General features: G+C 50.6%; 1 protein-coding gene across 1 annotated transcript in view; it reads left to right on the top strand.

The window, feature by feature from the left end:
• The window catches only part of LOC120920421 (Fc receptor-like protein 5), a 51,437-nt gene that overhangs the window by 10,732 nt on the left and 15,593 nt on the right, over positions 1–25,112 (top strand). Inside the window, exons 2-3 of the mRNA XM_040332510.1 lie at positions 19,386–19,406; positions 22,575–22,823. Coding sequence (XP_040188444.1) covers positions 19,386–19,406; positions 22,575–22,823 — 270 coding nt within the window. The remainder of the gene's footprint in view (positions 1–19,385; positions 19,407–22,574; positions 22,824–25,112) is intronic.

Here is a 25,112-nt window from a genome sequence, read left to right as displayed (position 1 = left end):
GCCGCGCGCCGCGGGCTCGTTCCGCTCTCGGCCAATCAGAGGCCTGAGCGGCTTATTTAAACCAGCCCCTTCCTCCTCTCAGGTTGCTGGTTTGTAACAGCTTCTGAGATACCCTGTTCGCTGAAATACCTGTCTGATACCTGAATTACCTGACCTTTGGCTGACCTCCCGGATTGCTGCTCTCTTTAACCCAATGACCCCTGGCTTGAACATTGGACTTCCTGCTGTCTCCAACCCTTTGACCTCTGGCTTTGAACCTTGGACTTCCTGCTCTCTCCAACCCCTGACCACAGCTTGTCTCTCGGATCAGTCTTCAGCCTTGCCCCTGTTTGAAGTGCCTTGTACCCGGACTGTTTCTGTTGGATCCTCAACTGTCCCCAGCGGGCTATTACCACTCAGTTCCTGCTCTACGCATCAGACCTCCACCTTACTGCTGGTACCGGTGCCTCCCGGCGCGTCCTTCCCCCTGTCCCAATCCCAGGGGGCGGATCGTGCCAGGTCGCAAAGGTGAGCCGCCCTCAGCATCTCGGCCTTGGTAAGTTATCCCGTGATAGTTCCCTTCTTCAACTCACCGATGGCAGGGGTGAGTCAGTAGAAGCACCGGAGGGCAGCCTGTAAGAACGATCAAGCGGCTGAACAGCCGCTATGATCATTCGTATTGGGATAGGGTATCGCCGGCGCTAAAAGATATCCGAATGATGCCTGTAGCTGCACCCATCATTCAGATATCACCGCTCAAACCTGATGACGTCATATGACGTGCGGCGGGCCGGAAGGCACTAATTATGGTACTGCAACTACTAAAATGAAACAGTTGCAAAGAAACATAAATGGAATAACAATAGATAATACCTAACAAAAAAGTATGAAGGTTGGATGAAACTATTGGATGATACAAAGATCACGGCTAATGTCAAGACAACATACTCAAGTATTAATTGGCAAAATATTTTTACAGATGGGAAACCTTTAGCAGACTTTTTCTAGTAGCTACCAACCTACCCTCTATCCTTGTTTCTGGGCCAATGTTCCATCAAAAAGTCCCCCTCCCTGTCATATCCATCTAAATGCCAAGAAAGAAAGGACTTCCTCTGTAGCAGATACATTGGCTAAACAGGAAATTACAATTCCTGGCTCCTTATCAACAATTATACGCCTGATAGCAATGACTTCCTTTCTAGCACACCTAACTGATGTTTCTAGAGAAGTTTTCCTGTTTATTGAAAGCGTTATTTAGTTATTTTTTCCAACAATATCAGCCACTCTCCAACTCAAGCCAAAGTAGCCGTTCCAAGTAGGCCACTTAAATATGTTTACTAATCCGACTGCTTTGCCAGTGGCAAGAGACCCATGAAATGAAATCTGTATTTTATACCCATGTATAATGACAAATACATAGGGCCAGATTCACAGAAAAAGTACGCCGGAGTATCTGCTGATACTCCGGTGTACTTCCAAATTTTCCGCGTCGTATCTTGATTTGGAATACTCAAACCAATCCTCAAACCAAGATACGACGGCTTTTGGCATAGATCCGACAGGCGTACGGCTTTGTACGCCTTCGGATCCTAGGTGTAATTCTTCGGCGGCCGCTGGGTGGAGTTCGCGTAGTTTTCCAGCGTCGGGTATGCAAATTAGATGTTTACGGCGATCCACGAAGGTACGCTCGTTCGTCGCATTCGCTTACGTCGTCGCTAGTCGGCTTTTCCCGTCGCAAAGTTACGAGTCCTCTTTAGGTGGGGTAAAATTACACCATCCATGTTAAAGTATGGCCGTCGTTCCCGCGTCGAATTTCAAATTTTTTGGGTTTTTTTGCGTAAGACGTCCGGGAATACGAAAGTACGTTACGCACGTCGCCGTTCAAAAAACACGCCGGGGCGCCGTAATTTCGCGCAAAGCACGGCGGGAAATTTCCTAACGGAGCATGCGCAGAACGTTCGGCGCGGGAACGCGCCTAATTTAAATGGTACACGCCCCATTTGAATTAGGCGGGCTTGCGCCGGACGGCTTTACGCTACGCCGCCGCAAGTTTACACGCAAGTGCTTTGTGAATCAAGCACTTACGCTGAAAACTTGCGGCGCTGTAACGTAAATGAGATACGTTACGCCGCCGCGCAGCTACGTGAATCTGGCCCATAGTATTTAGAATAGAATAGAATAGCTGACGCCAATGAACTTGTTTTGGAAAATTTCACTGTTTAGAGCCATTATCATTAATTGGCGGACCGCGGTCAGGATCCGGACTGAGTCACTGTCCAGTTTGAACCACTGGCGCTGCTGGCGTCATCTTTTTCAATTAACAATTTGGTGATTGGTTGCTAGAAAGCAGGGTGGCCTGCGCCACCAATCACCAACTAGTTAATTGAAAAAGATGACGCCAGCAGCTAAAATACGGGGCACTGCCCAGATGGTCAGATAAAGGACTCCTTTATCTGACCATCTGGGCAGTGCCCCGTATTTTAGATCACGTTTACCCCTTCCATTTCTTGGTGACCCCTGTCATCAAACTTAAAAACAAATAGGTAGATTCAGAGAGAGTTAGGCCGGCATATCAGTAGATACGCCGACCTAACTCAGAATCTACGCCGACCTATGTTTAAGTGTATTCTTAATCAGAGATACGCTTAAACATATCTAAGATACGACGGCTTGCGCCGTCCTATCTTAGGTTGCAATATTTCGGATGGCCGCTAGGTGGCGCTTCCATTGCGGTCGGCGTAGAATATGCAAATTAGTAGATACGCCGATTCACGAACGTACGCCCGGCCGACGCAGTACTTTTACGCCGTTTACGTAAGAGATAGGCCGCGTAAAGTAATGCCGCGTACACACGGTCGTTTTCTGCGATGTAAAAAAACGACGTTTTCTGTGAAGTAAAAAACGAAGTTTTTGAAACTTCAATTTTCAAAAACGATGTTGCCTACACACCATCGTTTTTTCACAGTGCTCTAGCAAAGCGAGGTTACGTTCACCACGTTTTTCCATTGAAGCTCGCTTCATAACTAGCTTCTGGGCATGCGCGGGTGTAAAAACGTCGTTTGAAACGTCGTTTTTTGCTACACACGGTCAATTTCTGTGAAGTCAAAAACGACGTTTTGAAAAACGACACATAAAATTGAAGCATGCTTCAATTTTTTTGGGTCGTTTTTCAGAAGACATAAAACGTCGTTTTCTCCCACACACGGTCAATTAAATTGACGTTTTTAAAAACGTCGTTTTTTTACATCGCTAGGCCCTAGTTGGAATAGTAACGTCAAGTATGGCCGCCGTTCCCGCGTCGAAATTCAAATTTTTTACGTCGTTTGCGTAAGTCGTCCGTGAATCGGGATTTACGTCGTTTACGTCCACGTCAAAATCAATAGGCCCGTGCGGCGTACTTAGCCGCAATGCACACTGGGAATTGTAGGCGCCCGGCGCATGCGCAGTAAGTAAAAACTTCAAAAACTTAAGGTCAAGCCTTATTAACATAAAACACGCCCCCCTTACACACATTGGAATTTGGCGCCCTTACGCCCGCCCGCTTTAGGCTACGCCGCCGTAACATAGCAGGCAAGTACATTGTGAATCATGTACTTGCCTAGCTATCTTACGGCGGCGTAGCCTTAACACGCTAAGCTACGCCGCCGCAAGTTTAGGCATCTGTACGTGAATCTACCTAAAGGAGGCTATTGAGTCTTCAGCGGTGCAGGGATCACCATGACACAATATGCCTCTCTATACCACACTTGTGCTCGCCCTCTTGGGGTGGCAGTCTGGATGGGTGGGGTTCCGAGAAAGGGGTGGGGCCTGCCAATCAGTGGCCACTAGCGTTGGGGGCCGCCCTTGCACATGTGCATACATACACACATATACCTATATTAAGGAGGACACGCAGCAGGAGAGAGGTATCGTGGACCATTTAGGCTTTGAAGAAGGGGGTACGCCCCAGAAACGCGTCAGACGTTCAGATGTCTGAAGTTCTACTGGCAGGTGCCGTGAGGTCCAGTCCAGCTGTCTGAAAAGCGCTTACTTATAATTCCGTTGTGAGTAGGACCATTGCTTTTTATTCTGTTTTTAATATAAAAAAAAATAAGTGGTAATGCACAAGGTCGGTGCGCCCTCCTTTCTTTTCTTTATATTATTAGCCTGTTGGCTAACTTGAAAAGTGATCTCTGCCAGTGCTGCCTCCCACCCGCCACCCAGAGTTGTGTGGAAGTCTCTGCATCTTCTTAACTCTTTGCTCTCTGTTTCCCGGGGGGGGTGGGGGGCAGTTTTTAGGCCACTTTCTAGCAACCAATCGCCATCATTAAATGCTGCCAACAGTTTAATACCTAGACAGTGGCAAGACCCAGAATGGCCTACAATGAAGAGCTGGTGTAATAAAGTACATGAGATCTATAACTTATGCCCTGTACACACGGACGAACCGATCGTGGGTGGACACGGACGAACCGATCGTGTGTGGACCCCCTCGTTTTTTTTTCCCATCGGTGAAAAAACATAGAACCTGTTTTAAATTTTTCTTATGGTTAAAAAAAAAGATAGAAAAAAACGATCGTCTGTGGGGAAATTTATCGGTCAAAAATCCATGCATGCTCAGAATCAAGTCGACGCATGCTTGGAAGCATTGAACTTTATTTTTCTCAGCACGTCGTTGTGTTTTACGTCACCGCGTTGGGACGCGATCGGATTTTTAACCGATGGTGTGTAGGCAAGACTGATGAAAGTCAGCTTCATCGGATATCCGATGAAAAAAATCCATTGGTTTAGATTCCATCAGATATCCGATTGTATGTACAGGGCATTAGAGTACACATAAGGTTTAGTGGTGAAGAGGGAATGGACGGGTTTGAAGAAAAGTGGAGAGATTGGATAAAGTATAAGTATTCAATAAGATGTGCTGAACTGATAGGAACATTGGGCCAAATTCTCAAAAAAGCTGCCTAACTTAACTTTCAGCAGTTAAGTTACACTGACTTAAAATCTCTACCTAAGTGCCCGATCTTCAAAGCACTTACCTAGAAATTTCAGGCCGTGTAACTTAAGTGCCGCCGTCGTAAGGCGGTCCTCCTCTCCTGGGGGCGTTTAAAATTTAACTGAGGCGCGCTCCCGCGCCGGCCGTACTGCGCATGCGTGTGACATCATTTTCCCGACGTGCAGCGCGCGAACGTAATTAACGCCGGGCGGCTTTGAGAATTTCGACGGGACACTAAAGTTGCGACGGGTGAAAAAAAAAAGACGCGCCGGGAAAACAAATAATTATAAAAAAAAATTACAGCGTCGCTCAGCATGCATTCCTGAGAGGGAGAACTCCATGCCAATTTTCAAAGAAAAAACCGGCATGGGTTCCCCCCCCCCCCCAGGAGCATATCAGGCCCTAAGGTCTGGTATGGGTTGTAAGGAGACCCCCCCACGCCGAAAAATCGACGTAGGGGGTCCCCCTACAATCCATACCAGACCCGTATCCAAAGCACGCTACCCGGCCGGTCAGGAAGGGAGTGGGGACGAGCGAGCGCCCCCCCTCCTGAGCCGTGCCAGGCCGCATGCCCTTAACATGGGGGGGTTGGGTGCTCTGGGGCAGGGGGGCGCACTGCGGGCCCCCCCACCCCAGAGCACCCTGTCCCCATGTTGATGAGGACAGGACCTCTTCCCGACAACCCTTGCCGTTGGTTGTCGGGGTCTGCGGGCGGGGGCTTATCGGAATCTGGGAGTCCCCTCAAATAAGGGGGCCCCCAGATACCGGCCCCCCACCCTAAGTGAATGGATATGGGGTACATCGTACCCCTACCCATTCACCTGGAGGCAAAAAGTAAGTTAGTAAACACACAACACAAGGCTTTTTAAAATAATTTATTATTCTGCTCCGGATGCCCCCCCTGTCTTCGTTATTAGCTCAATTACCAGGGGGGGCTTCTTCTTCCACTCTCCGGGGGTCTTCTTCCACTCTCCGGGGGTCTTCTTCCACTCTCCGGGGGGGGTTTCTTCTTCCGCTCTCCTGGGGGGGGCTTCTCCAGACTCCGGGGGTGTTCTTCCATCTTCTCCCCTCTTCCGCTGTTGACTCGGCGAACCCCGGTTCTTCTGCAGATGTCCGGTGCCTTCTTCTTCAGCGCTGGCTGCCTGCTATCTTTGTGTGTTAGCTCAATTTCTAGCAGGCAGCCGGCGCGGTCTTCTGTGACGTCACCTTCTTCTCTTCTGTTCTTCTCCCCTCTTCCGATGTTGCCTCGTCGCCTCTTGTCACTGTAATGATGGAAGCGCGCCTTGCATCCCATTTATATAGGCATCACCGTCCCATCATGCTCCGGTAGGTACCCACGTGGTGGGTGCACGTGGGTAGGCACCCACCACGTGGGTACCTGCCAGAGCATGATGGGACGGTGAATGCACTATTTATGTAATTGATTTAATATGTGTTGTATGGCCGAGAAGAGTTTCCCGGCTTTTGTATTTTTATAGTCTTGAAGAAAGCAAATAACAGAAACTCCAACCGGAAGGGGTTGGAGCATTTGGCTCAAGAATACCTGACGCCAATGAACTTGCTTTGGAAAATGCCACCGCTTAGAGCAGTTATCATTAAATTAGCGTAACGCGGTCAGGATCCGGACTAAGTCACTGTCCAGTGCGAACCACTGGAGATGTCGTAGTTATCATTTCCTACTAACAAGTTGGCAGAGGCGTATCTAGTGGAAATGGCGCCTATGGCAAGCACCGAATATGCGCCTCTTTCAAAACATTCACCCCCCACAGTAGTGTAGTATATCCTCCTCTGCCCAATTTACCCCTCACAGTAGTGTAGTGTCCTGACCTTCTTTGTTATGGGGGAGTGCCACTGCCTTAGAGCAACCAAGACCGTCACAGAGTGCCTTGCCTCCATCACACTATCCCTCCTTCCTCCATGATCTATGCCTTCAGTCACCATCACACCATCCCTCCCGCCTCCATCCCTCCTGTCACTATCACACCATCCATCCTTCCTCCATGAGCCATCCCTCCTGTCACCATCACACCATCCCTCTGGCCTCCAGAATCCATCCCTCTTGTCACCATCACACCATCCCTCCCGCCTCCATCCCTCCTGTCACTATCACACCATCCATCCTTCCTCCATGAGCCATCCCTCCTGTCACCATCACACCATCCCTCTGGCCTCCAGAATCCATCCCTCTTGTCACCAACACACCATCCTTCCTTCCTCCATGAGCCATCCCTCCTGACACCCATCCATCCTTCCTCCATGAGCCATCCCTCCTGATACCATCCATCCTTCCTCCATGAGCCATCCCTCCTGTCACCATCACACCATCCCTCCCGTCTCCATCCCTCCTGTCACTATCACACCATCCATCCTTCCTCCATGAGCCATCCCTCCTGTCACCATCACACCATCCCTCTGGCCTCCAGAATCCATCCCTCTTGTCACCATAACACCATCCCTCCCGCCTCCATCCCTCCTGTCACTATCACACCATCCATCCTTCCTCCATGAGCCATCCCTCCTGTCACCATCACACCATCCCTCTGGCCTCCAGAATCCATCCCTCTTGTCACCAACACACCATCCTTCCTTCCTCCATGAGCCATCCCTCCTGACACCCATCCATCCTTCCTCCATGAGCCATCCCTCCTGTCACCATCACACCATCCCTCCTGTCACCATCACACCATCCTTCCTGTCACCATCACACCATCACTCCTGTCACCATCACACCATCCCTGCTGTCACCATCACACCATCCTTCCTGTCACCATCACACCATCCTTCCTGTCACCATCACACCATCACTCCTGTCACCATCACACCATCCCTCCTGTCACCATCACACCATCCCTCCTGTCACCATCACACCATCCCTCCTGTCACCATCACACCATCCTTCCTGTCACCATCACACCATCACTCCTGTCACCATCACACCATCCTTCCTGTCACCATCACACCATCCCTCCTGTCACCATCACACCATCCCTCCTGTCACCATCACACCATCCTTCCTGTCACCATCACACCATCCCTCCTGTCACCATCACACCATCCTTCCTGTCACCATCACACCATCACTCCTGTCACCATCACACCATCCTTCCTGTCACCATCACACCATCCCTCCTGTCACCATCACACCATCCTTCCTGTCACCATCACACCATCCCTCCTGTCACCATCACACCATCCTTCCTGTCACCATCACACCATCACTCCTGTCACCATCACACCATCCCTGCTGTCACCATCACACCATCCTTCCTGTCACCATCACACCATCCTTCCTGTCACCATCACACCATCCCTCCTGTCACCATCACACCATCACTCCTGTCACCATCACACCATCCTTCCTGTCACCATCACACCATCCTTCCTGTCACCATCACACCATCACTCCTGTCACCATCACACCATCCCTCCTGTCACCATCACACCATCCCTCCTGTCACCATCACACCATCCTTCCTGTCACCATCACACCATCACTCCTGTCACCATCACACCATCCCTCCTGTCACCATCACACCATCACTCCTGTCACCATCACACCATCCTTCCTGTCACCATCACACCATCCTTCCTGTCACCATCACACCATCCCTCCTGTCACCATCACACCATCCCTCCTGTCACCATCACACCATCCCTCCTGTCACCATCACACCATCCCTCCTATCACTATCACACCATCACTCCTGTCACCATCACACCATCCCTCCTGTCACCATCACACCATCCCTCCTGTCACCATGACACCATCCCTCCTGTCACCATCACACCATCCTTCCTGTCACCATCACACCATCCTTCCTGTCACCATCACACCATCCCTCCTGTCACCATCACACCATCCCTCCTGTCACCATCACACCATCCTTCCTGTCACCATCACACCATCACTCCTGTCACCAACACACCATCCTTCCTTCCTCCATGAGCCATCCCTCCTGACACCCATCCATCCTTCCTCCATGAGCCATCCCTCCTGATACCATCCATCCTTCCTCCATGAGCCATCCCTCCTGTCACCATCACACCATCCCTCCTGTCACCATCACACCATCCTTCCTGTCACCATCACACCATCCCTCCTGTCACCATCACACCATCCCTCCTGTCACCATCACACCATCCCTCCTGTCACCATCACACCATCCTTCCTGTCACCATCCTTCCTGTCACCATCACACCATCCCTCCTGTCACCATCACACCATCCTTCCTGTCACCATCACACCATCCTTCCTGTCACCATCACACCATCCTTCCTGTCACCATCACACCATCACTCCTGTCACCATCACACCATCCTTCCTGTCACCATCACACCATCCCTCCTGTCACCATCACACCATCCCTCCTGTCACCATCACACCATCCCTCCTGTCACCATCACACCATCCCTCCTGTCACCATCACACCATCACTCCTGTCACCATCACACCATCCCTCCTGTCACCATCACACCATCCTTCCTGTCACCATCACACCATCCTTCCTGTCACCATCACACCATCCTTCCTGTCACCATCACACCATCCCTCCTGTCACCATCACACCATCCCTCCTGTCACCATCACACCATCCCTCCTGTCACCATCACACCATCCCTCCTATCACTATCACACCATCACTCCTGTCACCATCACACCATCCTTCCTGTCACCATCACACCATCCTTCCTGTCACCATCACACCATCCTTCCTGTCACCATCACACCATCCCTCCTGTCACCATCACACCATCCTTCCTGTCACCATCACACCATCCTTCCTGTCACCATCACACCATCCCTCCTGTCACCATCACACCATCCCTCCTGTCACCATCACACCATCCTTCCTGTCACCATCACACCATCACTCCTGTCACCAACACACCATCCTTCCTTCCTCCATGAGCCATCCCTCCTGACACCCATCCATCCTTCCTCCATGAGCCATCCCTCCTGTCACCATCACACCATCCCTCCTGTCACCATCACACCATCCCTCCTGTCACCATCACACCATCCTTCCTGTCACCATCACACCATCACTCCTGTCACCAACACACCATCCTTCCTTCCTCCATGAGCCATCCCTCCTGACACCCATCCATCCTTCCTCCATGAGCCATCCCTCCTGTCACCATCACACCATCCCTCCTGTCACCATCACACCATCCCTCCTGTCACCATCACACCATCCTTCCTGTCACCATCACACCATCCCTCCTGTCACCATCACACCATCCCTCCTGTCACCATCACACCATCCCTCCTGTCACCATCACACCATCCTTCCTGTCACCATCCTTCCTGTCACCATCACACCATCCCTCCTGTCACCATCACACCATCCTTCCTGTCACCATCACACCATCCTTCCTGTCACCATCACACCATCCTTCCTGTCACCATCACACCATCACTCCTGTCACCATCACACCATCCTTCCTGTCACCATCACACCATCCCTCCTGTCACCATCACACCATCCCTCCTGTCACCATCACACCATCCCTCCTGTCACCATCACACCATCCCTCCTGTCACCATCACACCATCACTCCTGTCACCATCACACCATCCCTCCTGTCACCATCACACCATCCCTCCTGTCACCATCACACCATCCTTCCTGTCACCATCACACCATCCTTCCTGTCACCATCACATCATCCCTCCTGTCACCATCACACCATCCCTCCTGTCACCATCACACAATCCTTCCTGTCACCTTCACACCATCCTTCCTGTCACCATCACACTATCCCTGCTGTCACCATCACACCATCCCTCCTGTCACCATCACACCATCCTTCCTGTCACCATCACACCATCCTTCCTGTCACCATCACACCATCCCTCCTGTCACCATCACACCATCCCTCCTGTCACCATCACACCATCCTTCCTGTCACCATCACACCATCCCTGCTGTCACCATCACACCATCCTTCCTGTCACCATCACACCATCCCTCCTGTCACCATCACACCATCCCTCCTGTCACCATCACACCATCCCTCCTGTCACCATCACACCATCCCTCCTGTCACCATCACACCATCCCTCCTGTCACCATCCCTCCTATCACCATCACACCATCCCTCCTGTCACCATCACACCATCCTTCCTGTCACCATCACACCATCCCTGCTGTCACCATCACACCATCCTTCCTGTCACCATCACACCATCCCTCCTGTCACCATCACACCATCCCTCCTGTCACCATCACACCATCCCTCCTGTCACCATCCCTCCTATCACCATCACACCATCCCTCCTGTCACCATCACACCATCCCTCCTGTCACCATCACACCATCCCTCCTGTCACCATCACACCATCCCTCCTGTCACCATCACACCATCCCTCCTGTCACCATCCCTCCTATCACCATCACACCATCCCTCCTGTCACCATCACACCATCCTTCCTGTCACCATCACACCATCCCTGCTGTCACCATCACACCATCCTTCCTGTCACCATCACACCATCCCTCCTGTCACCATCACACCATCCCTCCTGTCACCATCACACCATCCCTCCTGTCACCATCACACCATCCCTCCTGTCACCATCACACCATCCCTCCTGTCACCATCACACCATCCCTCCTGTCACCATCACACCATCCTTCCTGTCACCATCACACCATCCCTGCTGTCACCATCACACCATCCTTCCTGTCACCATCACACCATCCCTCCTGTCACCATCACACCATCCCTCCTGTCACCATCACACCATCCCTCCTGTCACCATCCCTCCTATCACCATCACACCATCCCTCCTGTCACCATCACACCATCCCTCCTGTCACCATCACACCATCCCTCCTGTCACCATCACACCATCCCTCCTGTCACCATCACACCATCCCTCCTGTCACCATCACACCATCCCTCCTATCACCATCACACCATCCCTCCTGTCACCATCACACCATCCCTCCTGTCACCATCACACCATCCCTCCTGTCACCATCACACCATCCCTCCTGTCACCATCACACCATCCTTCCTGTCACCATCCTTCCTGTCACCATCACACCATCCCTCCTGTCACCATCACACCATCCCTCCTGTCACCATCACACCATCCCTCCTGTCACCATCACACCATCCCTCCTGTCACCATCACACCATCCTTCCTGTCACCATCACACCATCACTCCTGTCACCATCACACCATCCCTCCTGTCACCATCACACCATCCCTCCTGTCACCATCACACCATCCCTCCTGTCACCATCACACCATCCCTCCTGTCACCATCACACCATCCTTCCTGTCACCATCACACCATCCTTCCTGTCACCATCACACCATCCCTCCTGTCACCATCACACCATCCCTCCTGTCACCATAACACCATCCCTCCTGTCACCATCACACCATCTCTCCTGTCACCATCACACCATCCCTCCTGTCACCATCACACCATCCTTCCTGTCACCATCACACCATCCTTCCTGTCACCATCACACCATCCTTCCTGTCACCATCACACCATCCCTCCTGTCACCATCACACCATCCCTCCTGACACCCATCCATCCTTCCTCCATGAGCCATCCCTCCTGTCACCATCACACCATCCTTCCTGTCACCATCACACCATCCCTCCTGTCACCATCACACCATCCTTCCTGTCACCATCACACCATCCTTCCTGTCACCATCACACCATCACTCCTGTCACCATCACACCATCCCTCCTGTCACCATCACACCATCCCTCCTGTCACCATCACACCATCCTTCCTGTCACCATCCTTCCTGTCACCATCACACCATCCCTCCTGTCACCATCACACCATCCTTCCTGTCACCATCACACCATCCTTCCTGTCACCATCACACCATCCTTCCTGTCACCATCACTCCTGTCACCATCACACCATCCTTCCTGTCACCATCACACCATCCTTCCTGTCACCATCACACCATCCTTCCTGTCACCATCACACCATCACTCCTGTCACCATCACACCATCCTTCCTGTCACCATCACACCATCCCTCCTGTCACCATCACACCATCCTTCCTGTCACCATCACTCCTGTCACCATCACACCATCCTTCCTGTCACCATCACACCATCCTTCCTGTCACCATCACACCATCACTCCTGTCACCATCACACCATCCCTCCTGTCACCATCACACCATCCCTCCTGTCACCATCACACCATCCTTCCTGTCACCATCACACCATCCCTGCTGTCACCATCACACCATCCTTCCTGTCACCATCACACCATCCCTCCTGTCACCATCACACCATCCCTCCTGTCACCATCACACCATCACTCCTGTCACCATCACACCATCCTTCCTGTCACCATCACACCATCCTTCCTGTCACCATCACACCATCCCTCCTGTCACCATCACACCATCCCTCCTGTCACCATCACACCATCCCTGCTGTCACCATCACACCATCCTTCCTGTCACCATCACACCATCCCTCCTGTCACCATCACACCATCCCTCCTGTCACCATCACACCATCCCTCCTGTCACCATCACACCATCCCTCCTGTCACCATCACACCATCCCTCCTGTCACCATCACACCATCCTTCCTGTCACCATCACACCATCCTTCCTGTCACCATCACACCATCCCTCCTGTCACCATCCCTCCTGTCACCATCACACCATCCCTCCTGTCACCATCACACCATCCCTCCTGTCACCATCACACCATCCTTCCTGTCACCATCACACCATCCCTGCTGTCACCATCACACCATCCTTCATGTCACCATCACACCATCCCTCCTGTCACCATCACACCATCCCTCCTGTCACCATCACACCATCCCTCCTGTCACCATCACACCATCCCTCATGTCACCATCACACCATCCCTCCTGTCACCATCACACCATCCCTCCTGTCACCATCCCTCCTGTCACCATCACACCATCCTTCCTGTCACCATCACACCATCCCTCCTGTCACCATCACACCATCACTCCTGTCACCATCACACCATCCTTCCTGTCACCATCACACCATCCCTGCTGTCACCATCACACCATCCCTCCTGTCACCATCACACCATCCCTCCTGTCACCATCACACCATCCCTCCTGTCACCATCACACCATCCCTCCTGTCACCATCACACCATCCCTCCTGTCACCATCCCTCCTGTCACCATCACACCATCCTTCCTGTCACCATCACACCATCCTTCCTGTCACCATCACACCATCCTTCCTGTCACCATCACACCATCCCTCCTGTCACCATCACACCATCCCTCCTGTCACCATCACACCATCCCTCCTGTCACCATTACACCATCCCTCCTGTCACCATCACACCATCCCTCCTGTCACCATCACACCATCCCTCCTGACACCCATCCATCCTTCCTCCATGAGCCATCCCTCCTGTCACCATCACACCATCTCTCCTGTCACCATCACACCATCCCTCCTGTCACCATCATACCATCCTTCCTGTCACCATCACTGCTGTCACCATCACACCATCCCTCCTGTCACCATCACATCATCCCTCCTGTCACCATCACACCATCCCTCCTGTCACCATCACACCATCCTTCCTGTCACCATCACACCATCCTTCCTGTCACCATCACACCATCCCTCCTGTCACCATCACACCATCCTTCCTGTCACCATCCTTCCTGTCACCATCACACCATCACTCCTGTCACCATCACACCATCCTTCCTGTCACCATCACACCATCCCTCCTGTCACCATCACACCATCCCTCCTGTCACCATCACACCATCCTTCCTGTCACCATCACACCATCCTTCCTGTCACCATCACACCATCACTCCTGTCACCATCACACCATCCTTCCTGTCACCATCACACCATCCCTCCTGTCACCATCACACCATCCCTCCTGTCACCATCACACCATCCTTCCTGTCACCATCACACCATCTCTCCTGTCACCATCACACCATCTCTCCTGTCACCATCATACCATCCTTCCTGTCACCATCACTGCTGTCACCATCACACCATCCCTCCTGTCACCATCACATCATCCCTCCTGTCACCATCACACCATCCCTCCTGTCACCATTACACCATCCCTCCTGTCACCATCACACCATCCTTCCTGTCACCATCCTTCCTGTCACCATCACACCATCCCTCCTGTCACCATCACACCATCACTCCTGTCACCATCACACCATCCTTCCTGTCACCATCACACCATCACTCCTGTCACCATCACACCATCCTTCCTGTCACCATCATACCATCCCTCCTGTCACCATCACACCATCCCTCCTGTCACCATCACACCATCCTTCCTGTCACCATCACACCATCCCTGCTGTCACCATCACACCATCCTTCCTGTCACCATCACACCATCCTTCCTTCATGATCCATCCCTCCTGTCACCATCACACCATCTCTCCTGTCACCATCACACCATCCCTCCTGTCACCATCACACCATCCCTCCTGTCACCATCACACCATCCTTCCTGTCACCATCACACCATCCCTGCTGTCACCATCACACCATCCTTCCTGTCACCATCACACCATCCTTCCTTCATGATCCATCCCTCCTGTCACCATCACACCATCCCTCCTGTCACCATCACACCATCCCTCCTGTCACCATCACACCATCCTTCCTGTCACCATCACACCATCCTTCCTGTCACCATCACACCATCCCTCCTGTCACCATCACACCATCCTTCCTGTCACCATCACACCATCCTTCCTGTCACCATCACACCATCCCTGCTGTCACCATCACACCATCCTTCCTGTCACCATCACACCATCCCTCCTGTCACCATCACACCATCCCTCCTGTCACCATCACACCATCCCTCCTGTCACCATCACACCATCCCTCCTGTCACCATCACACCATCCCTCCTGTCACCATCACACCATCCCTCCTGTCACCATCACACCATCACTCCTGTCACCATCACACCATCCCTCCTGTCACCATCACACCATCCCTCCTGTCACCATCACACCATCCTTCCTGTCACCATCACACCATCCCTCCTGTCACCATCACACCATCCCTCCTGTCACCATCACACTATCCCTCCTGTCACCATCACACCATCCCTCCTGTCACCATCACACCATCCCTTCTGTCACCATCACACCATCCTTCCTGTCACCATCACACCATCCCTCCTGTCACCATCACACCATCCCTCCTGACACCCATCCATCCTTCCTCCATGAGCCATCCCTCCTGTCACCATCACACCATCCCTCCTGTCACCATTACACCATCCCTCCTGTCACCATCACACCATCCCTCCTGTCACCATCACACCATCTCTCCTGTCACCATCACACCATCCCTCCTGTCACCATTACACCATCCCTCCTGTCACCATCACACCATCCCTCCTGTCACCATCACACCATCTCTCCTGTCACCATTACACCATCCCTCCTGTCACCATCACACCATCCCTCCTGTCACCATCACACCATCTCTCCTGTCACCATCACACCATCCTTCCTGTCACCATCACTGCTGTCACCATCACACCATCCCTCCTGTCACCATCACACCATCCCTCCTGTCACCATCACACCATCCCTCCTGTCACCATCACACCATCCTTCCTGTCACCATCCCTCCTGTCACCATCACACCATCCCTCCTGTCACCATCACACCATCCCTCCTGTCACCATCACACCATCCCTCCTATTACCATCACACCATCCTTCCTGTCACCATCACACCATCCCTCCTGTCACCATCACACCATCCCTCCAGCCTCCATGAGCCATCTCTCCTGACACCATCCATCCTTCCTTCATGATCCATCCCTCCTGTCACCATCACACCATCCCTCCCGCCTCTATGATCCATCCCTCCTGTCACCATCACACCATCCAACCTTCCTCCATGAGCAATCCTTCATAACACCATCCATCCTTCCTCCATGAGCAATCCCTCATAACACCATCCATCCTTCCTCCATGAGCCATCCCTCCTAACACCATCCATCCTTCCTCCATGAGCAATCCCTCATAACACCATCCATCCTTCCTCCATGAGCCATCCCTCCTAACACCATCCATCCTTCCTCCATGAGCCATCCCTCCTGACACCATCCATCCTTCCTCCATGATCCATCCCTCCTGACACCATCCATCCTTCCTCCATGATCCATCCCTCCTGACACCATCCATCCTTCCTCCATGATCCATCCCTCCTGACACCATCCATCCTTCCTCCATGATCCATCCCTCCTGTCACCATCACACCATCCATCCTTCCTCCATGAGCCATCCCTCCTGTCACCATCCATCTTTCCTCCATGAGCCATCCCTCCTGTCACCATCCATCTTTCCTCCATGAGCCATCCCTCCTGTCACCATCCATCTTACCTCCATGAGCCATCCCTCCTGTCACCATTACACCATCCCTCCTTCCTCCATGAGCCATCCCACCTGCCTCCAGCACCTCCTCTATTTATTACCTTAAGGTGTGCCTGCAATGCCTGGGCTAGTCCGTTTGTGCTGTGGATGCCTGGGCTGGGCTGTCACGCTGTCCCCGACAATCTGGATCATCAAGAAAAAACTCAGACCACTACAATGGCTCCTCCATTCCGCCTGCACAGCTCGCCTACTCCTGCTACTTTTAAATTCTGGCGCTCCTTGTGGGTATGCGCCATGAGATGACATCACTTGCCTTCCCACCAGTAGTAGCACTTCTCAGTCAGTTCTCCTCAGCGAGTTCACGACATGCCGACAGTGACGTCACCGCTCGAGCTCGGGGAGAAGATGAAGCTGCGCTGCGAAGAGGAGGGTAGGCGGAGCTTTAGGCTCCGCCTACTCGCCAGTTAGCCGAATGACGGTCTGGCCGGTCACACTTATAGACAAGAATGGGGGCGCCCGCAACTGTCACGCTCCTACATTATACTGCCACCCAGCCAAGGTACCTGAAAGTGAATTGCCGTGCCGCCGTCTGCACTGGGGCTATAGTGCAAGAGGCGGCCGCAGGAGAATGGGTGGGAATTTTTTTCATGCAGGGAGAGTTTTTTTTGGCGCCCCCCCATGGCGCCCATGGTACTTGCCATGGCTGCCATACCTTGGATACGCCACTGCAAGTTGGTGATTGGTTGCTAAGGCCACCCTGCATTCTAGCAACCAATCACCTGCTGGCTAACTTGAAAAATTATCTCTGCCAGCTCCCGCTCCCCCCCCCCCCCAACCAATGCTGTGCTGCCTCCTGCCAACCAGAGTTGTGTGGAAGTCTCTGCATCTACTTAACTCTTGCTCTCTGTGTCGGGGGGGGGGGGCAGTTTGGAAGAAGTCCAGCTTCGGGTTTAGCTTGTTGTTAAGCCTTTAGTGGAACGTGGAGTACCTATAAAGGAGACTTAGGGGTTAGTTTACTAAAGGCAAATCCACTGTGCACTACAAGTGCAGCAGTTGTTGTAGATCTTAGAGGAAGATCTGAAATGAGGGGAAGCTCTGCTGATTTCTATCATCCAATCATGTGCAAGAATGTCCCCCTCAGATCTACAGCGACTGCACTTGTCTTGGATTTAACTTTAGTAAATAAACCCCTTAGTGTTCTGCGTTTAATCCATGGTGAGATGTTGTATGCGTTGTGGCAATGCCAGAGAAGACAGAGGGCAGAGGACATAGCTGTGAATGGGGGTGGGGTCATTTGAAGGGGGCAGAGGATAGCTGTTGGGGGTTGAGAAGGGGGGTTTAGAAAATGGCTGTGGGGGGGAGGGTACAAAGGGGGTAGAGAACAGGGGGGCCTGTGAAGGGGGATAGAGGACATAGTTGTGAGGGAGTGAAGGGGTGGGAAGAGGAAATGACTGTGGGGGGGGGGTGTTAAAGGGGATGTAAAGGGGGGTAGAGAATATAGCTGTGTGGGGTGTACAGGGGGGTATAGGAAATGGTTGTGGGGGGGTGTTGAGGGCTATGTGAATGGGGTAGAAGACATGGCTGTGGGGGGGAGGTGTTGAGGGGTGTGTGAAGGGGGTTAGAGGACATGGCTGTAAATGAAGGGGGTGTGATGTGAAGGAGAGTTCAGAACATTCTGGGCTTCGGCAAAATGGCCACCTCCAGCAAGGAGAAACAGGAACAATGCAGGAGGCAATTTACAGCACAATTTACGGCACACACTCATTTTGGTAGCATAAGTATTAATGTAGAATGTATGAATATTAAAGAATATTTTTTTTTTATTAAGTTGTTATGGGTAAAGTTCAACTTTAAGTATATATACATATTAAAAGAGGCAAGCCTACCAGCAAGTATATATCACACATATCCTACTGTGAAAGTTCATCAAATTGTCTGTTGGAATTAATTCAATCTAGTACTTGTAAGAAAGTGAAGTTTTTATATTATTATATCCATCACATTTGTACTAATACCCTGTTTGTCTGTTTTCTAGTGGCTGCTGTAGGAAAACGAGGTAAGTGAACATTCTTTTTTAGCCTGAAGAGGGCAGCATGCCTCAAACGCTTGCATTACAATGGCCCGGATTCACAGACAGCGGCTCACATTTATGCCGCCGTAGCGTATCTCCTTTACGCTATGCCGACGCAGCGCAGAGAGGCAAGCACTGAATTCACAAAGCCAGTGCTGCCAAAACTGCGCTGGGTTTCCTCGGCGTAAGCCGGCGTAGGTGGAAGTGGGTGTGAGCAATGCAAATGATGGGCCGAGCGCCAGACAGATACGTATAACGAACTGCGCATTCGCCGTCCCGTGGACGCATCCCAGTGCGCATGCTCAGAATCACGTCGGAACTACTCCCTAAGATACGTCGGATCACTGCCTACGGTGTGAACGTAACCTACGCCTAGTCATATTCACGTCCTACGTAAACTACGCAAAATACGTCGGCTTGTGTTCCTTTTGCATGGATGCTGCTGAGTTACACCTCCTTTATGGAACATAACTTTACGCCGGACGTTCATACGCGCACTGCGTCGGACGGACGTACGTTCGTGAATCGGCGTATCTCCCTCATTTGCATATTTGAATAGAAAATCAATGGGAGCGCCAAATACGTCCAGCGTAAATATGCGCCCACTCTACGGCGTAGGCAAGTTACGTCGGTCAGATGAAGCCTATTTTCAGACGTATCTTCGTTTCTGAGTCCGGCGCATAGATATGATGGCGCATATTTGCACTTAAGCGGCGTATCTGGAGATACGTCGGCGCAAGTGCTTTGTGAATCCGGGCCAATATGTTTAATGAGACAATAAATCGTATCATCCTAAATCCAAACTAAAAAAAAAATTCCAAAACAATTTAATGAAGGGAGGATTGTCACTCCTATTTTGTAATCGTGGTTTTCACGTAAATCTAGTACAAATCAAATTGTAATTTTATTCTTTATGACCTGAAACTCTTTATTTATGTTAAAGATAAACTGTAATGGTTTTGGGTACATTTTACAATCATGTTATATTTATTTATTTATTTACAATTCTTTTTTTTTTTTAAAACGACATATGCCTCACAGAGCATTATGGTTCTTCTAAAGGGATAGCACACGTGGTTTACCTTTAGACTGTCTCTCTCGAATTAATTAAATTCACATAGACTTACACTATATTGTCAAAAGTATTGGGACACCTGACTTTGCACACACATAAACGTTAATGACATCCCAGTCTTAGTCCGTAGGGTTCAATATTTAGTTGGCTCCGCCCTTTGCAGCTATAACAGCTTCAACTCTTCTGGGAAGGCCGTCTACAAGGTTTAGGAGTGTGTCTATGGGAATGTTTGACCATTCTTCCAGAAGTGCATTTGTGAAACATTGGTGATCAGTAGGAAGAACGCTCTTTATATTGGTAGTCGGTGGAAAGAATGCACCTTACATTGATCCTATAAATAAAAGCATATGTGCCTAAAGAAGCTGGTCAAGAGGATATTAATAGAAATAAGGAGTGCAGCTCACGTACAGTACATCTGAAAAAATAACAGGTGGACCTGATCGGAAAGCCTGTGTTAAAGGACCCTTAGGTTCTCCAACAAACCTTTTGAGTACTTCACAGAACAGCAATATTTATGCTGAGATTAAATTACACACAGGTGGAATCTATTTACTAATTGGGTAACTTCTGAAGGCAATTGGTCCCACTACATTTTAGTTAGGGGTATCAGAGTAAAGGGGGCTGAATACAAATAGACGCTACACTTTTCAGATATTTATTTGTAAAAAAAGAATTATCATTTTCCTTCCGCTTTACAATTATGTGGCAATTTGGGCCAGATTCTCGTAGATCGGCGTATTGTTGCGTGAGCGTAACGCATCCTATTTACGTTACGCCTCCGCAACTTAGACGGGCAAGTGCTGTATTCTCAAAGCACTTGCTCCGTAAGTTGTGGCGGCGTAGCGTAAATAGGCCGGCGTAAGCCCGCCTAATTCAAATGTGGGACAGGGGGGCGTGTTTTATGTTAATGTTATGTGACCCGACGTGATTGACGTGTTTCATGAACGGCGCATGCGCCGTCCGTGGACATATCCCAGTGTGCATTGCTCCAAATACGCCGCAAGGCCGTATTGGTAACCATAGGTTACACAGCGCAATTGCTTACTTGCTCCGGCGTTACGAATGCTCCTGATTCAGGAACATCGTAACGCCGACTGCAGCCTAAAATCTGCGTGGCATAAGGCTCTTATGCCCGCATATCTTAGGCTGCATTCTTGCAATGGCCGCTAGGGGGTGCTCCCATTGTGCTCAGTGTATAGTATGCAAATTGCATACTAACACCGATTCACAATGTTGCGCGAGCCCTGCGTACGCAATTTACGTCGTTTCCGTACGGCGTGTTTAGCGTAAGGCTGCCCCTCCTAATAGCAGGGGCAGCCAATGCTAAAGTATACCCGACATTCCCGCGTTGCGACGTTCGATTTTTACGTAATTTGCGTAAGTGATTCGTGAATGGCGCTGGACGCCATTCACGTTCACTTTGAAGCAAATGACGTCCTTGCGACGTCATTTGCCGCAATGCACGTCGGGAAAGTTTCCCGACGGAGGATGCGCTCTACGCTCGGCGCGGGAGCGCGCCTAATTTAAATGATTCCCGCCCCCTACGGGATCATTTACATTAGGCGCCCTTACGCAGGGCAAATTTACACAGCGCACACGCAATTTACGGAGCTACTGCTCCGTGAATCGCGGGTAGCGCAGTAAATTTGCGGGGGCGCAGGGCAAAAACGTTGCCCTGCGCCTCCGCAAGAAAGGGGCAAATCTACCTGAATCCGGGCCAAACATTTTTGGTTGTAACATGACAAAATGTCGAAAATGACAAGGGGTATGAATACTTTTGCAAGCCACTGTATATCCGGGGAATGACTAGGCTGGGGGGATAGGTGGGTATTTGCATGTTGGGCTGGTGATCCTCTCCCATTCAGACATCGCTCTGGAACCTGCAGTCAGTGACGGCCTCCTGAGCGGTATATTGCTTTCTGCTCCCTATTCCGACCCTGCCATCAAAGGGCCACTTGGTTGTGTTGGCCTCCCTCCCTGGTCAAATGTTTCCAGATCTCTACTGATAATATCTGCTTAAATTTATTTTACTGAAATGTCTTCTTGATAAATGACCCATCTTATGTGCTATTTTGTAGGATCTGCAGCAAGGCCTGTGTTGAAATTCAGTCCAAACTATAATCCGATCTTCTCAGGAGAGAAAATGAAAATGACCTGTGATTCCCAGCCTAAGGAGACGGAATATTCCTGGCTCTTTAACAATGCTATTATATCTAAGGGGGATCTATATGAAATTCCAAGTGCTAACATCATGCAGAGTGGAAATTACCAGTGTCAGACCAAAGATGGTAGCAAAAGTGAGATGGTCGCACTGAATGTGACTGAAGGTGAGCTAATCCAATGACTCACTGTACCTGTTGCCTTTTTAGTTGTCACTAACATACTTGTATGTCGCAGACAGACATCTTCAGAGTTCTGGTAAAAGAAGAAAACTGCGCTAGACTAATACACACGAAAAATAGGCAGCAGCTTATTGTGGGATATACACATAAACAAAATAAGCAAAAAAGATAAAACCACAAAAAACATTACAGGAGCCCTTTCTCCTGTAGAACGACGTGGTGACGTCAATACAAGCCCTTCCGGACGCGTTTCGTCACAAGCTGACGTTTTCAATGCGGATATCCCATTGTACTATTTTTTTTATATATTAAAATTCTGTGACGGTATCACGCTACTGTCCGCTTCTTTTTCTCTTAAGTGTAATACCCCATTTCGGTCACAACTCTATGAGACACTGAGGGGAATCTAGCCATCCATACCTGTCTGCTTCCTGATTGAAACAGCTAAAGCAGGGGTGGCCAACCAGTGGCCCGGGGGGCTACATGTGGCCCACAGAGCCCTCTGATGTGGCCCGCGACCTCCTGCTCTGGAATGGTGGGTTGGCAAGCCCAGATGGCAGGTTGCCGACCCGCCATACCAGAGTATCAGTGTTTTGAATAAAGCTGAGGGTAGAGGAAGAAAATGGCTGCGGAGCAGAGCCCCATAAGCCGATGCTTCCTCTACAGTGTCGGCTTTTCCACAGGTGGAGTTTATGGCAAAGTTCAACTAACCCGCAGGATAGACACAGGTGCACCACGCTGCACCCACGGTGTGGGTAAAAAGCAGCACTTCGGTGAAAAAGCAGTCTTAGGCCCTTTACACACGATCAGCCCAACCAAATGTGACCCTCAATTCACCTCTATAGAGCGACAGATGTCTGTTTACGCCCGCCTACCTCCAATCCGAAAAACAGAAGGAAATGTGTCCCCTTTCATCTGGGCGGATCGGAGGGCCTATAGAGTAGTCGTAACCTGTCATCCGCACGCTCTGCTCATTGTGGCCCTCGACTGATTACCAAGTTGCTTAAGTGGCCCTCGCTCTTCAAAAGGTTGGGAACCCCTGAGCTAAAGGCTAAAGGCTAAAGGCCGTGGCTGGCTAATTATAGCCAGACACCCTTTATGCTTGCCATCTGGGAAGCGGTCATTTCCTGTACTCAAGAAGCTTCCAGCGCATAATTTCAATACTCAAGTTGAACAGTGGGATTTAAGAGTTATAAATAGATTTTTCCAGTACTGATGAAGTTTGAGGCAACCCCACAACATGTGGATGAGTGACCCAGTGGCTGAGGTACATCTAGGATGCTGAAGTTGCCCTTCATCAAGAGTGAAGTTCCTGTGAAATGTAATGTACTCTGTGTACGATAAACAGCTGAGTCAGGTGTTCTGAGGGCAAAAGGGATGATATTACTTCATTGGTGTATGAAGACGATTGCATTAGAGCAGGGGGTCTCCAAACTGCGGCCCTGGGGCCGGATGTGGCCCTTTGCTTGCCTTAATGCAGCCCTTGGGGCATTATTCCATCCAATTTAAATGGGGCACTATTCCTCCAACTGACACCATCCATTTATTCCATTAACACCAACGATGGGGCACTAGTCCTCCCACTGTCACCAAAGATATGGTATTATTTACTCCCATTGGACACCTGGACATTTTTTTACTCCTAATGGCCCTAGTCTGGCCCCCCTAAAGTCTGAAGGACTGTAAACTAGCCCTTTGTTTAGAAAGTATGGAGACCCCTGCATTAGAGTGTGAATCCCAGATCACAAACACACGTGTGTGTGTGTGTATCAGCAGAGCAGTGTACGGTGTCAGTAGAGCAAAGATTGGTGTCAGCAGGGCAGTGGACGGTTTCATTAGTTTTTTATCTTTATTTTTTTACAATATTATTATTATTATTTTTTATTACTATATTATTTTTATTGCTTTTTCACAATTTTTTTAGGATTTTCACTATGGTGAAAGATCAAGGGTCTAAACCTGGGGTCGGCAACCAGTCGATCGCAGGCTACCTGTTGACTGCCGGTATATGACAGGTAGACCAGGAACGGGTCTGTGCCACAGACCCCACTACTGATAGTGGTCCTACTTCTCCACCCCCAACATCCTCTGCCGCGCCTTTGATTCCTCTCTTCCCCTCTATCCTCCTCCAGCAATGAGAACAGCGGAGAGCGAGAGGCAGCAGAGCCCAGGACGCAGGGCTGGGGAGGAGCTGGCCAAGTTAGGGGCTGCTCGATATAAAATGCTGTGATCTATTTTTTTGTCCCAGTCCAGGCCCGGATGACACCACTAAGT

Source organism: Rana temporaria, chromosome 13 (assembly GCF_905171775.1).
Source record: "Rana temporaria chromosome 13, aRanTem1.1, whole genome shotgun sequence".
Lineage (NCBI taxonomy): Eukaryota > Metazoa > Chordata > Amphibia > Anura > Ranidae > Rana > Rana temporaria.
Note: the sequence above shows the minus strand (reverse complement) of the source record. Positions and strands in the feature narration are given on the sequence as shown.